We start from the raw sequence: 15,891 nt of genomic DNA on the forward strand, positions 1-15,891 counted from the left end.
TTCTGAAACAAATTTAAATGTTTTTTAACGGAAAGGGAATGTACCAAACGCGGGAAGTGATCTGGGAGTGATCGAGTGAGGGGTCATTTAGTTTGTTTGGATGGAGAGAAACCAAATGAAGCAACATTTGGTACTGGTACTCTGTTTGGTACCGGATCACTTCCAGTGTTTGGTACATTTCCTGTCCGTTAAAAATGAATGTACATTTGTTTCAGGAATGGTAAAAGTGTTCCGTCGTTTGTGAAATTGTCTCAGCGCTTGTAAATGTGTGTTTTTGATTTTGCAAATTTGTTTTCTTAAATGAAAATATATTTTGGCCTTGGTAAAAGTGTTTTGCTAATGTCAATTTGTTTGATAAAATGTAAAAATGTTTTCCAAAATGTAAATTTGTCTCCAACTTTGTAAAAGTGTTTCATCTTTTGTAAATTTGTTTTGTCCGTCAGGGCCACCACAATAATAGGTAAAATGTACTATTTACTACAGTGGCCCTCAAGTGCAAATCACAACTGCATATCAGAAAACACTACAGCAAATCAGAAAACACAACGGCAAATCAAAAAACACAACGGCAAATCAAAGTGTACCTACTTCTTCTGGTGCCGTTGTGTTTTTTTGATTTGCCGTTGTGTTTTTTTGATTTGCCATTGTGTTTTCTGATTTGCCGTTGTGTTTTTTTGATTTGCTGTTGTGTTTTCTGATTTGCCGTTGTGTTTTTTTGATTTGCCATTGTGTTTTCTGATTTGCCGTTGTGTTTTTTTGATTTGCTGTTGTGTTTTTTTGATTTTCCGTTGTGTTTTCTGATTTTCCGTTGTGTTTTTTGATTTGCCGTTGTGTTTTCTGATTTGCCTTTGTGTTTTCTGATTTGCCGCTGTGATTTGCACTTCAGGGCCACCGCAATTTTCAGATAACAAAAAACCAAATCATTCTTGAAGACATCTCACGACCCCCCATTTGTGTGTCACGACCCTCCAGGGGGTCCCGACCCACACTTTGGGAACCCCTGTCCTAGTTCACCCCTCATGGGGGAACCAGTTCAGGGTTGGCTTGTTTGTCTCGTCCAATCAACGCTGTCATACATGTTTTCCTCTGCCAAGCACCAATCACATTTCAGAGTCAGGTGTTAGCCCCGCCCACTTTGAAACGTCTAGCTGTGGCCATTTTACACTTGGTTCTGTAGAAAATAATCACACTTGGCTCCTCTGGAGAAAATCAAACACCGGGTTAACCTCGGCTTCAACGTGACATTTAAAGGCCTGTTGTTGGTTACATTCGGCAGCGGTAAGTGACGCTCCTATTTCACCTAAAAACTGCAGCTGTGTTTGCAAAGGGGAACAAACGTTTGGAGACAGGCTCTCTGCCTGGACGAGCTAGCCGACGTCAGGCTACAACAGTTAGCTCGCCTGCTAACTGAGCTGAGCGTCGCACGTCATTGTTGAAACCCTGTTTTGGTTGTAAGTTGGTGCATGTGCATTGCTCACACATGTGCATTAGTGGTGTAGGCTTGTGTCACTGTTCATGTGTTGCTTCTTGAGAGTGGTCCTTAAAAAGGCGACTGAAGTGGTGTCATTCCAAGTTGTAAAAAGTCTCATCAGTATCCAACATACAGCAATTACTGCTAGGGTGCAGTGCTGCCTACCTCTAGGCTAATACTCAGCACGTATTAGGGTTGCCAACTTTGTCAATACTAAATAAGGGACAAGTGCACGGTGCCATGGTGGTGTGAGCATGATGTGTGAATTCAGTGATTATATTCTGATTCAACTTGAAATGCAGAAAGTGTGTACATTCCCTTTAATCCTTACTGTATCATTATGTAACCTCATATTTATTTATTATTTAAAAGGACCATGCATATTAATTAACCCTTATGTAAATATGCCAGTTAGCCAAAAGGCTAGTTTACATCCGTAGTCCCTTGCCAGATGTTAAAAAGGCTCCCTAAAAGGATCAAGATTAAACAAAGATAAAATTGAGTAAAATAAAATCAAAGTAAGAATGTTGACGAGAAACCAAAACACAAACGAACAAACAAAAAAGAGAAGAAAAGAAAAGTACAAATAGCACCATACGATTAAGAATGACTAAAAGCTACATAAGGACATAATATGACAGTTTTTGAGAATGAATAAACCTCAAAGAAACCACAACATGGCTCTTTACATCAAAAAACAGGCCAAAGAAAAATTGAATGCAAAAGAGGAGTATGACTCACCAAATGTACTTTCTCCATGGGTACTTTTTGCTGACCTTGACTGACTCAAGCAGTCTTTTGTCAGTCAGAGAGAAGTCCTTACATGACAAGTCACAGTTAACAGATATTTGAAGTTCATTTTTGATCAGCTCTATGCTGCATCTGTTTCTTACGGTGGCCCTGAAGTGCGAATCAGAAAACACTATGACATTAACCATTTTGAATTGTCGTAGTGTTTTCTGAATTGCTGTTGTGTTTTGCACTTCAGGGCCACAGTAGTTTCTTAAGTCTGACCATTTAATGGCCATCACAGAGAAAATCCTCCCCACACTTTTTTGCTGGTGTGATTGGCACATGGCTCCACTGTGGTTTTATCTGATCTAGAATATGTAGATTGCAGTCTGCTGTATTTACAAGAGTTAATAGTCAATATACGAGACAATTGAGGTCCCGTATGAAACAAACCAATTTAGCCCAATATACAGGATGTCCCGGCTAATACGGGACAGTTGGCCACCCTAATTACTGCTAAGGTGCAGTGCTGCCTACCTCTGGGCTAATACTCAGCAAAGTACTGCATTTTGATTCACAAGGCCATGCACAGTCAGTCTACAAGGTTCATAGTAGTCCTAATCATTGATTTCCCTATAAAATAATAAATTGCTGATATACTTCCAGGATATCTAATGCTGTATCAAGAATAAGGGACAGAGGCCAGGAGCAGAGTCCGTGAATCAGCATGGACTATGAGCGAAGGTGAGTCCAGTGTTTATTTTGCATGTTTCCTCTCCTCCCAAAAAGAGCTGATTTAACAGACAGTCCCTCACTGTGTCCTCACTGTGTCCTCCATGCTCAGCAGGGTTGGGCGAGGAGATCGCACAGGACGCTATGGCAACACTTTCAACGATCACAACTTCCGGGACATGGACTATCGAGGTTACGGCCAAGAGGATGATGAGACAATAACAGGATATGATGTTGGAGCAGATGAGGATGGCCAATACATTCAGGAGGAGCAATCACTGGGTGTTCACGACTTTTCTCCAGGTTGCCCCCAAGGCCGTGCGGCATTTCACCAGAGAGGCGAAGGCCGAGGGGACATCAGGCGAGATGGGAAGGGGCTCCAGTGGCCTCCTTGCCCTCAGTCTCTGCCTGATCAAGCCCTTCCTTTGCTTCAAAGAGAGGAGGAGGGATGCAGGCGGGAGTTTGAGCAGTCACGCACCGGCCTACAGGAAAGAGGCCGGGGGAAAGGTGGAAGAGGCTTTTCTGAGAACAGTGCCTCTCCTTTGGGGAGCAGGGATGGCACCTGGGGACGTGGAGAACAGATGGAATACAATGCAGCAAGACAGAGGGAGGAGGATCGGTTCTCTCGCGGGGCAGTGAAGAGACGAGTGAGTCATAACAAACAGTCTTTTCTCTCAGCCACAGTTTTATTTCCTTGCTTGCAAACGCTACTAACCTGTCACTTGTCAAAATGCAGCCTTTTTCAGCGGGGGCAGAGGAGCACAGTTGTGGGAGTGCTGAACTAGACATGTCTCTGGAAGAGTTGGATCAAAAGGACCAGGACTACCGTGCAGATCTGGACCACAACCAGAGGCCAAGCAACATCATAATGCTCCGCATGCTGCCACCCAACGCCACCGCCAATGAGGTAAGTGTACGCCTCACTGGCATGTTTGTGTGTGTGTTGTTTTATTCCACTTTGATACCCTGAACTGCAGTAACGCCTCTTTGCTCATAGATTCGAGCACAACTTCAAGAACAGGGGATCCAGCCAAGAGAAGTCCGCCTAATGAGGAACAAATCTTCAGGTGAGAATTAGTCCATTGCTCCTCTTTTTTTTCTTGGTCTCTACTCTCCCTGTACATCCCACTCATTCATTACAAGCTCTATCATTTTCATCTCTCTTCTATTATCAGCCCGTTCTTGATTTCTTAATAAATATCACCTCCTCCTTCTCCCTGACTGTTAACATCTTTTTTTCATACTCTAATTTTGTTGCTGATGCAAGGATCACACATTTCTGTCATACGATACAGGCTTCTGCTTTGATTGATGCTTCGGTTCTTTGACTTTCTGGAGTCTTAAGTATTTCCAGTGCTTACAGGGCAACAAAACATCCATGTATGCTTTAAAGGAGAGTCCTCTGAATATTTGTCTTTAAGAAAAGAATGCATGCATGTAGTCATCATATGTTACAAACCTTTACCACGTTTGCTTTGATTTTCCTTTTTCCACCTCGGCTCTTCTTACTGTCTCTACCTTTCCATAATTCAGCCTCATCTATCTTGAAGGGAGATCTGTCTGAGTAGATGAACAGGGCTCACAAACTAACAGTGTCAACTTAGACGAGACGAGGAAGCAGAGTTTGAAAGTGTTTGTCATTGTTGCTATTTTTATGAATGTGTGAGCGTCAGGATGTGTTGTAGTTATGTGTGTAACATCCATACTACACAGAAAAGCTTTTTCCAAAGGCTTCCTATTGAGGTCATTTTCTCACTGGCCGCCTTCTCTGCTAACTCGCTGGTTGTCTGTTAAGTGTGCCTATCTGACTCAGGCATACTTGCAGCCCCCCCCACCCCACCCCACCCCGCACTGCCCTTCTCTTTCACCCCCACATCACTGTTTCTCTGTCTGAATGATGAACTTGTGTGATTACACTCCATGTGATCCTGTAAACTGTGTTGTTTCTAAAAAAATTACAAATCATAATTGGTGTATCATTGATAGTAATGCATGGAAAGGATTTGGAGCATTAAAGTGGAGACCTAATACCTAAGGTTGCAAAGGGGTGGAACATTTCTGGTAAATTTCCATGGGAATTTATGATGGGGGATTTTTGAAATATTCCAAATTGGAAACTTTCCATGTGAATTAATGGTAATTTATGGGAATACACTGGAAATTGAAGGTAATTAAAAGGAAAGGTATCATATCAAAGCATAAAGCAGGGTTCCCACGCGTCCTGGAAAATCATTGACCAGTTTTCCAGTACTGGAAAACACCTGGCAAATGGGAGAAAAAGTAAAATGTCCTGGAAAATCCCGTATTGTCCTGGAAAATTATTCCAACATGACTGCGTGCAACCTGACATGATTAAAAAAACACATCCTCATTCATTGAAAGCTGAGTGCATCAAAGAAAACAGGGGTTTATTGTTTATATTTACAGTAAATGAACCTTGTGGAGTGCGCTTTTGATTCAAAGAGTCCTATATTTAAGTTAAAGAGTGACCAGTAGAGTCGGGCAGAGAGCTTGGGGGTCTGTGCCTCACAACTTTCCCTGCAGGCTGAGAGTTCAATTACCGTACTGTAGCTAGGAGGAGTGCAAACTCCTTATAGTGAAAACAAACGGAACAAAAAGAGCGACACAGCTGCACAGAAACTGCACGTTGTAGACATCGCTGATCACAATAGACAGTTACATAGGAAGACAGTTTAAACTTTTTTAAATCTCTGAGAGAGTTCAAAACTTCACTGGAAATGTCCTGGAAAATGATCTTTGTAAAAGAGTGGAAACCCTGATAAATATTTGTTTTGTTATAAGCAGACATTTATCCAAAATAATACAATTAAAACAGATTTATTTGTAAGTAGAACTTTATCAAGTGTTTAAATATTTTACTGAACAATCAATTATTTCATTGAAGAACAAAAACATGAATGTTGAGTTACAAATTACTCACCCCGCCCGACCCAAACCATTCAAAAATTAACAAAATGCAATCCCCAAAAAGTCCCATTCAACATGCAAATAAAAAAGCATCTTCCCTTAAGCTTCTCAAGCCTAGCCTCTGCAGGATTCTAGAAATCATCTCTGCATGTGATGGAGGAATGCACAGTGCATGTAGGGGGCGTGGTCTCAATAGCCCTGCAGTAAGCAGTGTGCTGTGTGCATGTGATTGAGGAATAGCATAGATATTCAACTGAACTTGCATGAAATCTAGTTGTTTTAGTCAGAATTATGCTAAAATATATTTTCCCCAGCTATATTTAAGTTCCCTATTAAAAGCCAACCTTCAATTTAGTAAATTCCTGGTTTATTCCCATGGAAAGTTTCCAACTTTGAAAGTTCCTGGAATTTTGCAACCCTACTAATACCACAGCGCTACATAGTTCTGACTGCGCTCTGACTCTCAGAGTAACAAAGTTTTGCGTGCATGTGTTTGATTCTGTGTGTCTGTGTGTGTTTGTTCTGGCTGGGTGCTTCATCATTTAAAGCCACAGAGCTTAAACTGATGAGTGGGTAGGAACTCCCCCCTCTCTCCCTCTTTCCCTGACCCTGTGGAGATACTTGACATTGCGTCCTCCCACCCTTGAAGAGAATTTGACAGCAGCTCTCCAACTGGCTGTCAAAGTGTGTTATTATTCCCAAGGGAGAGAGGAAGCAATGACTGATTTTTTATTAGTGCTGATACAGGGTCTCTCTCTCCTCTGGAAATGAAGCACTAACCCCCTACTGCGTTGTTGTTATGTTGTTGTTGTTGTTGTTCGGTTACCATGGCGCTGGGCGGTGTCCAGGTCAGAGCCGAGGATTCGCCTTCGTCGAGTTTAATGTCATACAGGAGGCCACCCGCTGGATGGAGACCAACCAGGTCACTCTCCCCTACACAGACACACATACACATGTACACACATACAGTGGGATGAGTGGGTTCATATCAGGACAACAGTACAGTCACTTCAAGCCCTGTCATGTGCACACGATGCATTCCAGTATGGCATAGACATACAGAGATGAGAAATACATTTCCGTCTCTGAGGTAGGTAGGTAAGTCTTTACCCTTTCAGGGAAATCCATTTTTTCTGCCTACACAGAATTCCACAAGCAAAATTCATGTTAAGTCATGCTGACGTTCATCTGTCTGGGGCCCAACGACATAGTTCTCATACCTGGGCCCTCCCAGTCATATTTGCATATCATTTGTCTATTACAAGCTTCTCTTTGGCTCCTGTCTCTTCAGTGACATGTCCTCACTCTTTGTCCTAAGTTTACAGTACCATGTCCCCAGTACTATGACACTTCTGTTAAATGTAATTTCTCACATGGCCTATTAAAACCTTCTTAATTTTCATTATTACATCCATCGTTACATTTTTAGTAAAGAGTTGTTATCTATTAGGGGGGCAAAGGTGGTGACAGTTGGGAAGGGGTGTGTGGAACACTGTGAAAAGGTTTCCCCTTAAGGGGGGAGGGATGACACAATTGAACAAATACGACGTGTCCTTAAAAATGGACACCCCAAAGACTACACATACACCATCTCAGTCCGTCCCAGTTTCCTAAAGCTGAAGGTTGCAATTCTCTGGTGTCCTTTTTCTTTTATCCTCAATTCTACTCTCTCTCTCTCTCTCTCTCTCTCTCTCTCTCTCTCTCTCTTTCTCTCTCTCTCTGTCCTCCTCTCTCTGTCCTCCTCTCTCTGTTCTCTCTTCCCTTTCTCTCTCTCTCATCTCTTGTGAGATGAGGCCTTTCTCTGGCATGTGTGGCCCAATTATCTCTGATTATCATTCTTTGTTTCCTCTCTCTCTCTCCCTCTCTTCCTGTCTCTTTCAGGGAGTGCTGTTGATTCTGGGACAAAGAGTGTCAATGCACTACAGCGACCCAAAACCGCGTGCCAATGAGGACTGGCTCTGCAATAAGGTTGTTAGAGCATGTGTGTTTGCATTTTGGAAATCTAAAATTTTGTGTGTATGCATATCAGAAACTGTTGTAGCTCCTCTGTTTAAAAAAAAAACATCATGTAAGAGAAGGTCTGCTAATGTTCCAACAGTGTGGGGTGCAAAACTTTAAGAGGAGAGAGAAGTGCTTCAAATGCAGTGTGCCTAAATCAGGTAAAGTTACACCCATCTTTTGTAAACATTGTTAACAATCAACCTTTTATGATAAATGAGCTTTCTGTTACCATATGAAATAGACATATATGTATATCAATTGATGGCATGCCATTCTTTCTCAGAGGCTGAGCTTAAGTTGCCCCAGCTTCAAAGGGATTTACCCATCAGTCTTCAAAAAGAGGGATCCCAGGGCTTATTGCCGTTGCCCGTACCCTACCACTCCTCTGGACCCACTGTCAACCCAGGACAGGCTACACCGCAGGCAGATGTTGCCAATGACAGTAAGTTGCTTTTTTTGATGAGCTTCACCCCCACAGCAATCTTCTTTTCACTCAATGTGAGACTTTTGCTGAAGCTTCCAGGCATCCCTTTATACTTAATTTCACTGTAGTTACCCTGTCTGTGTTGTTCAGTAACATGTACAATGTTTTATAACAAAAAAAAAAAACTTTCTTCAACTAAACTGTGACAAATCAGATATCATCATCAGCGGCCCCAAATCCCTCACCACAACCACCCAAAACTTCTCCCTCACATTTCATAACACCACTCTGACTCCATCAACCCATATTCGAAACCTTGTTATAACTTTTGACACCAACCTCACCTTTGGAAAAACACGTCACTAACATCACCAGAACCGCCTTCTTTCACCTAAAAAACATCGCCCGACTCTGCCCACTACTCTCCTTCCCTGCAACTGAAACCCTTATCCATTCATTCATCACCTCCAGAATCGACTACTGTAACAGCATCCTATATGGGTCATCCTCCAAAGTCCTCAGTAAAAACTCCAGTACATCCAGAACTCAGCTGCCCGTCTACTCACTCACTCACCCCTGTTCTCCAAAACCTCCACTGGCTCCCTGTCCCCCAATGCATTCACTTCAAACTCCTCCTCCTGACCTACAAAGCCCTCCATCACCTGGTCCCCTCCTATCTCACCGACCTGCTTCACCCTCACAACCCCATCGAGTGGTCTCCCCTCCGATGAAAACCTCCTCTCCCCAGCCTGTAGGACCAAGCACCGAACCAGGGGCGACAGAGCTTACTCCATTGCTGCCCCCGCCCTCTGGAATTCCCTCCCCAAACACATACGCAACTCCACTGACCTACAAGCATTCAAATCCCAGCTCTTAACACACCTCTTCAGAACTGCTTTTAACTGTTAATGTTTTATATCCACTGTGTTTCTATTTTGTTTCTTTTATTGTGTGCTATTTGTGAAGTGTCTTTTGAGTTTTCTGAAAAGCGCTATATAAATAAAATGTATTATTATTATTATTATTATTATTATTATTATTATTTATAATGCTCTGTCATTCTCTTTAACTCCAGCTCTGATACTTAGAAACCTGGGTCCACATACATCATTGGATGTCATCTTATCTGCTTTGGCTCCATTTGCTACCCTCTCCCCTTCCAATGTTCGCCTAATCAAGGACAAGCACACGCATCTCAACAGGGGCTTTGCCTTTCTACAGCTCTCTACCATTGTGGTGAGAAACCTCATGAGACAGACACATACATGCATTAGTACTAGATAGGGGAACTTTGAAATTATAATTCATTGATATCCAACTGAAAACATGCTGGGATTTTTGTTTACTAATAAAGTTTTCTCCCACACTTGAATTTCTGCATACAATGTCACCCACACAGACTCAGCGGTCTCTGTTTGTTTTATCAACAGGAGGCTTCTCAGCTGCTCCAGATCTTGCAGGCTCTTCAGCCAGCTCTCTCTATTGATGGGAAGACTATCGTGGTGGAGTTTGCCAAAGGCTCCAAACGGTTAACACTCCCACCCTCTATCATTGCTTCAAAGTGCACATATGTTTGTGCTTTTTCACTAAGAGTGGCTTGAGAGAAGATAACCAAATACAAATTAGAGGCCTAAAGATAACATTGAGTGTTATAGTTCATAGTGTTGTAGTCAAGACCACATTGACCAAGACCAGAGTGCACCGAGACCAAGACAAGACCAAGACATTTAGGGATCAAGACCGAGTCAAGACCAAGACCAAGGCAGGGCGAGACTGAGACAAGACCAAGACCATATATATCAATGAAAACCCATCATGACAACAATAAAAGACTTCTGTTTATTTTATTTAAGTCTGCTTTAAATACAATCGAAAGCAACAAACAAGGTTTGGTTTTGCCTTTGTTGCCTTTCTTTTGACGTGCTGAGAATTTATTGAGAGTTTGTTGCTTAATTAATCGTCTTAGCAGACATCTCTGGTCACGGGCACACAGTCTCTCCTCCTGTCGTCCGTCTCTGATCATTAACGCTTCAATGCAGGGGGCTTCACTCACCGTAGCACCACGAAAGTGGCGGCCGTAACAGGTGGGGAAAAAATGAATGAATTGAGAAAGGGGTGGGGACCTCTTTTATCACAGTAATGACAGGGACACAGAGTGCATCAGTGGTGTTCTATGGAGTCCGCCGAGACAAGACCGAGTAAAAATGCTTTCGACAAGATCAAGACCTTTAAATAAGCAGTCTCAAGACCAAAACAGGTCTCAAGTACTACAACACTAATAGTTCACCATTACAAGAAAAGCTCATTCGACGTAAAGGCCACCAAACACGTTCTAAAACAGTCCCTTTGTCTCTCTCTATACTAGTGACGTGTTCTTGACGGATGGCAGCAGAGTAAGTGCTGCCACGGTAGCCAGCACAGCCATAGCTGCTGCACAGTGGGCTGTAACACAGGTAACCTTTCTGACCAGTCAAAGATACCAAAAGAGTGCACCAAAGCTTTAATTTCAAATTGTTTGAGTATTATGAGTACTATTGTTCTTGTTTTTGTGTAATCCTTTAAAATCCTTTGCATTTCCAGACATCGCAGAATGGATCAGGTGGAGGCCAGACTGTAGATACAGCAGTGTATCAGCAGGGGGCAGCAGTAACGTACAATCAGGAGGGAAATGAATACACTGGGCTGGATGGCACAGGTTTCAAAACCACGACAGATGTCAGAATTGCTGCTTTGCCCAGTTCAGGAGGAGCCCTGATGGGGGCATACACAGGAGGAGCAGCAACAGGTTGGTATATCATGTATGTAACATGTAGGGAGAATTATAACTATAGGCTTTGAAAAGAACTTGGAATTCAAGTCAACTCAAGCTCCCTGTTCTTGTATGCTCACACGTGCAGCTGCCATTTCAGCTGATGCAGTTACATCGAGATCAGGGCAGCCCCTCACCAAATCCCAGACTGCTCTCATAACCACAACAACCACCACGCCAGTCTCACAGGTACGTTATTATTGAATGCTTTTAATCTTCAACTCTTACACTTGTGTGTTTTTGCGTGTCATGACTTTGTCTGTTTACTCTCAGGTTGAGATAGTGGGAAAACCACAACCAGCTGCTCCCAGCCAACCTGCTACCCCGGGCACAGAACATGAGCTCCAGCAATATCGTAAGACTTTGTGTATCTACTGCTCTCTACAAGTTAATGAGTTTATTTATTCTGTAGGTAGAAAATCCTAGCTTGTAATGCTGCGTTTATCTAAATGTGTTTGAATAATGATAGTGCCGATATCAGGCCAAGCATTGCTGTTCTCATAAAATGAAGTTTTTTAAAGTAATATCTGACCCTGAAGGAAGTATTTGTGTGTTTGACTCTAGCTGTTCCAGATGTGTCTACATATCAGTATGATGAAAGCTCTGCGTACTATTACGACCCACTCACAGGTCTCTACTATGACCCAACCTCCCAGGTAAAGACTCCTGTAGCCATGCGTTACAGTCTAAAGGATACAAAAAACTAATTCTACTCTGCAACAGCCGTTCATTTGGGTTGTGTGACTCTCTTCTTTTTTTGCAGTACTACTACAACCCTCACACTCAGCAGTACATGTACTGGGATGGAGAGAAGCACACCTACATTCCTGCTGCTGCTGGACAATCAAACAGTGAGGGTGCTGCTGCTGGCGTTGGTGCAGCACCTTCAGACTCACCTTTTGCTTCCCCTGGCAGCAAGGAGAAAAAAGACAAACCCAGAAATAAAACTGCTCAACAGGTAGTGTGCATGGAATTATATTCTTTTCTTCTCTTGCTTTACTCTGATATTTGTTTTTAAATGTTTCAGCTGTGGAAAATGATAGCAAAATAACTAAATACCTCCTTTAGAAGTTAAATAGTATGCTTCATTTTATTTCAAGTCAAAAAAAGAGACTACAAGCTGTGGCTAAAGATACAATGTTTAGCAAACAAGTCTTATATTTTATCTACAAACTGTCTTGCATACTGCTCTACTTCTGGACTATGACATTTCAAAATTCCCCAAAGAACTTTTCAAAATGTTGTCTGACTTGTGGTTCTTGTTACTAGATTGCCAAAGATATGGAGCGCTGGGCTAAGAGTCTAAACAGACAGAAAGAGAACATGCGCTCTGTCTCTTCTTCCCCTGCTGTGGGCTCCACTGCCTTACCACATGGCTTCACCAGGACACCTGGCCATGGTCGCTTGGATGACCGAAGAGAATCTGCGAGTGCTGATGCAGGTTATGCTGTTCTGGAGAAAAAGGTACACGGAACTAACATAAACTCATGCTTAGCTGGTAACACATTGGTATCCGTCGTGGAATTTTCATAGTTATATATATATATATATATGTATGTATGTAAGAATGTTTAACTCTTGTATCTTAATGTCTCAGTGTCAGGGGAAGAGTAACTTCCTTCCAACGACAGCCGAGGCTGCTGAGTGATAGGCGATGTAGTAATCCAGGGCTGTTTTTTAAACCGCCTACTCCTACTAGCAGTACCTACTGATTTGGCAAAAAATTCAGTATGTAGTAGGTAGTATGTGAACAAGAGCAAAATCTGCAGTATGCCAAAACTCCCTGGATGTCTACTGATTCGACAACATTTCTCAGTATGCATCAGACCAGTCTGCCTCGTGTACTGTTTCCCACAATGCACAGGGCTTGTTCCACTTTTTCTTTCCTCTTCTTTTTTTGAAGGGGGGCACTCAGTTTTTAGGTGCTCTGAAAATTATTAAATGCCATATAAACCACTTCCTAACTTTTTAAATCAGAAGTGATGCTAAAGAAGCAGTTTGTCTATCGGCTTTGCCGTTGTTTAGTTCCGCATTCTGAAACCAGAAATTCTGCAACGTCTGGCTCAGTGTACTGCAACACAGATCAAACAGAACAGTCGTACTACATACTAAATTCATGCGCAGTATCGTTTCGAAAACAGCCACAGTCTTTATCCCTGCTCCTGTCTTTATTTGTATATTGTGACCAACTTAGTGTCTCCAAACTAGAGCACCGCTCCTCTTCCCATTTGTTTTGTTTCCTATTGTCCAAATATGGGTATCTAACTTTAGTTTCGTCTTTGGGGATAAAATACCACGCCTGCAGGATTATCTGGCAGAACTGACTTGGCATTGCACTGCACTCCCCTGCCTGTGTACTGTTATGTTATTTCTCCATGGCCAAGTTATACATAGACTATTTCAGCATGAGCCGTCAGAGTCTCCTGAGTCTTCTGTGTACAGTGTCCAGTTTATTGATGAATTCTACCACAGTACCCTCGAGGTTGCATGGTTAAAGAACAAGTAGGAAGAATGTTCATCAACCTTAGGACTTCAGCTGCACCTGTTCTAGTAATTAACCAATGTCTGTGCTTTGATTTTCTGTCCTGCAGGGGGCACTGTCTGAGCGGCCTCAGATCTTCCTGGACCAGATTAGACACAGTACAGAAGTAAGGACATGGCCGAAGTTATGTACTAGTTTTGTGTCATAATTTTGAACCATAGCAAAGTGTCCGCTTGTTCCTTTAGTAATTGAGCTTGCATCTCATTCCTCTAGCACTCCCCACCTCCGCCGCAGGGTCTGGTCCCAGCCTACAGTGGTGAAACGGACAGTGAAGATGAAGGTGGCGACAAAGACGAGAAGGAAGGGAGAATGACAGACTGGGTTAAACTAGCCTGTTTGCTGTGTAGGCGCCAGTTCCCCAGCAAGGAGGCCCTCATCAGGCATCAGCAGCTTTCTGAGCTACACAAGGTGCTAACACATTTTTTTTTATTGTAACATTTTAAACATTGCAAAAAAAGAAAAGAGGAATTATCTGATCTGTTTGGGCTGGAGTACCAAAGTTGTTTTCTGTGTGTTTTCTTTTACCTTTAATGGTGTGTAAAAATTCAAACTCACTGCCTCCTCATCCATCTGCCCTCAGCAAAACTTGGAGCAGAGGAGAGTTCAGCAGGAAGTTACAGGCAAAGAGGTAAGTCAACAACTTTGCATGGAGTAATGCAAAGTGTTTGTAACTGTTGAATACAGCTCACATTTTTTTCCGCCTTGTTTTCATTTACAGAGACTCACAGATGGACCTGAGCCCCCAGATCCTAAGAGGAGGAAGTTCAGCCCCATGTGAGCACTAGAGACAGATCAGCCTCTCCGTGGACAGGCTCTTGTAGTTTGTGTTATGTTAACAGTTGGTGTTAGATGTGTGATAATGGTGACCAAAGTACTTTGGTTTTACCATACATAATTCCCTCTATACTGTTGGGGTCAAGTTTTTATTTATTTAATCTGACTACAGTAATAGATTGAAGATTTGAAGTAAGTACTGTCTTATTCTCTTTTCCTTTGTAGTGATGGGATCAGTGGTACTAGTCTCGGTGCCAGGATGCTACAGGGAGGTGTGAAGAAGGGGCTTCTTTTGCGCAATATGCAAGTGGAGTGAGCTTCCTCCTGAGATCCAAACTTCCTGACCCGGACAGGACAACGACAAAACCTAGCACGCAAAACTTCACCATTAACATCATCTAGATATCTATCGATAAATCTCTTTGTTTGGTCTGTCATCACAATTACCTCGAAGGTGGTAATACACTCATAAGAACTGATCCTGTAGCTGTTGGTTACAGGATATTGCACAGAATGCACTTTTTTGCTTTCTTTCTTAATGATGCAGTCTTGAGTTTGGACTTGCTTCAGAGCTTGTATGTGATAAACAAGCCTAATGTGGTTGGAAAACATTTGCTTTGGGAAAAAGAAAGATCAGTATTGATCTTTCATGCAGCAAATGGGATTTTCTAATATTACTGTCTATGCACCATAGATTTTCATAATTTTAAAGCTTTGTGCCGTGTCATTCAGTGAATGACTTCTCTGGGCATGAACTGTGTAAACATTATAGAAGAGACTTTGCCCTAATGAACTGAACAAGGCAGCACTAACACTAGTGTGTAGATGAAAATGTGTCATCTTGCAGGTGTGTACTGGCATTGTAAACTATCATTATCTCTGCAGACTTTTTTTTTTCCTTTTAATTGATCAACAATGTGACTGTGTTTAATTAAGCTCATGTAAATTAATTCAGAATAACATTTTTTCATCAATATTAATGATGTTTGTCTTTTATGGGCAAGCCAGTGTGCATAAACAAGTTATTTCAACATTTTTACCTTGAAATTTCCAAAGCTGTGTTTTTGCAAAACTTTGGTTTCAAAAGAGGAATGCATCGTAACTCTGGTTATGAGGTCCTTACAGCAACATCCTGTGGTACAGGTGCAGCTCAAAACATTAGAATATATTGAAAAAGTTCAATATTTTTTTGTCACTCATTATGTAGATTCATTACACACACAGTGAAATATTTCAAGCCTGTTCTTCTTGTAATTCTGATGATTATGGCTTACAGATCACAAAAAAACAAAATTCAGTGTCTCAGAATATTAGAATATTGTAAACAAGTTAAATATTGAAAACTCATGGTGTCACACCCTAATCAGCTAATTAACTCAAAACACCTGCAAAGGTTTCCTGAGAATTTAAAAAGTTTCAGTCTGGTTGAGTAGGCAACACAATCATGGGGAAGACTGCTGACTTGACAGATGTCCAGA

General features: G+C 42.0%; 1 protein-coding gene across 4 annotated transcripts; it reads left to right on the plus strand.

The window, feature by feature from the left end:
• The first annotated feature begins 1,123 nt into the window (after nucleotides 1–1,123).
• Nucleotides 1,124–15,393, plus strand: rbm10 (RNA binding motif protein 10). Of its 4 annotated transcripts, none has more exons than XM_034696315.1 (23): nucleotides 1,124–1,278; nucleotides 2,870–2,947; nucleotides 3,048–3,582; nucleotides 3,672–3,842; nucleotides 3,933–4,002; nucleotides 6,712–6,785; nucleotides 7,745–7,831; nucleotides 7,962–8,022; nucleotides 8,148–8,306; nucleotides 9,364–9,524; nucleotides 9,719–9,816; nucleotides 10,654–10,741; nucleotides 10,869–11,073; nucleotides 11,186–11,286; nucleotides 11,371–11,452; nucleotides 11,662–11,753; nucleotides 11,861–12,055; nucleotides 12,367–12,561; nucleotides 13,689–13,745; nucleotides 13,853–14,047; nucleotides 14,220–14,267; nucleotides 14,358–14,413; nucleotides 14,639–15,393. In XM_034696315.1, the coding sequence occupies exons 2-23, from the start codon at nucleotides 2,931–2,933 to the stop codon at nucleotides 14,727–14,729; spliced, it is 2,838 nt and encodes a 945-aa protein (XP_034552206.1). In that variant the 5' UTR covers nucleotides 1,124–1,278; nucleotides 2,870–2,930; the 3' UTR covers nucleotides 14,730–15,393. The 4 variants fall into 4 exon arrangements, with proteins under 4 accessions (XP_034552206.1, XP_034552209.1, XP_034552207.1 ...); XM_034696318.1 differs by having other exon boundaries at nucleotides 11,198–11,286; XM_034696316.1 differs by having other exon boundaries at nucleotides 1,125–1,278; nucleotides 3,051–3,582.
• Nucleotides 15,394–15,891: the final 498 nt, after the last annotated feature.

This window comes from Notolabrus celidotus, chromosome 11 (assembly GCF_009762535.1).
Source record: "Notolabrus celidotus isolate fNotCel1 chromosome 11, fNotCel1.pri, whole genome shotgun sequence".
Classification (NCBI taxonomy): Eukaryota; Metazoa; Chordata; class Actinopteri; order Labriformes; family Labridae; genus Notolabrus; species Notolabrus celidotus.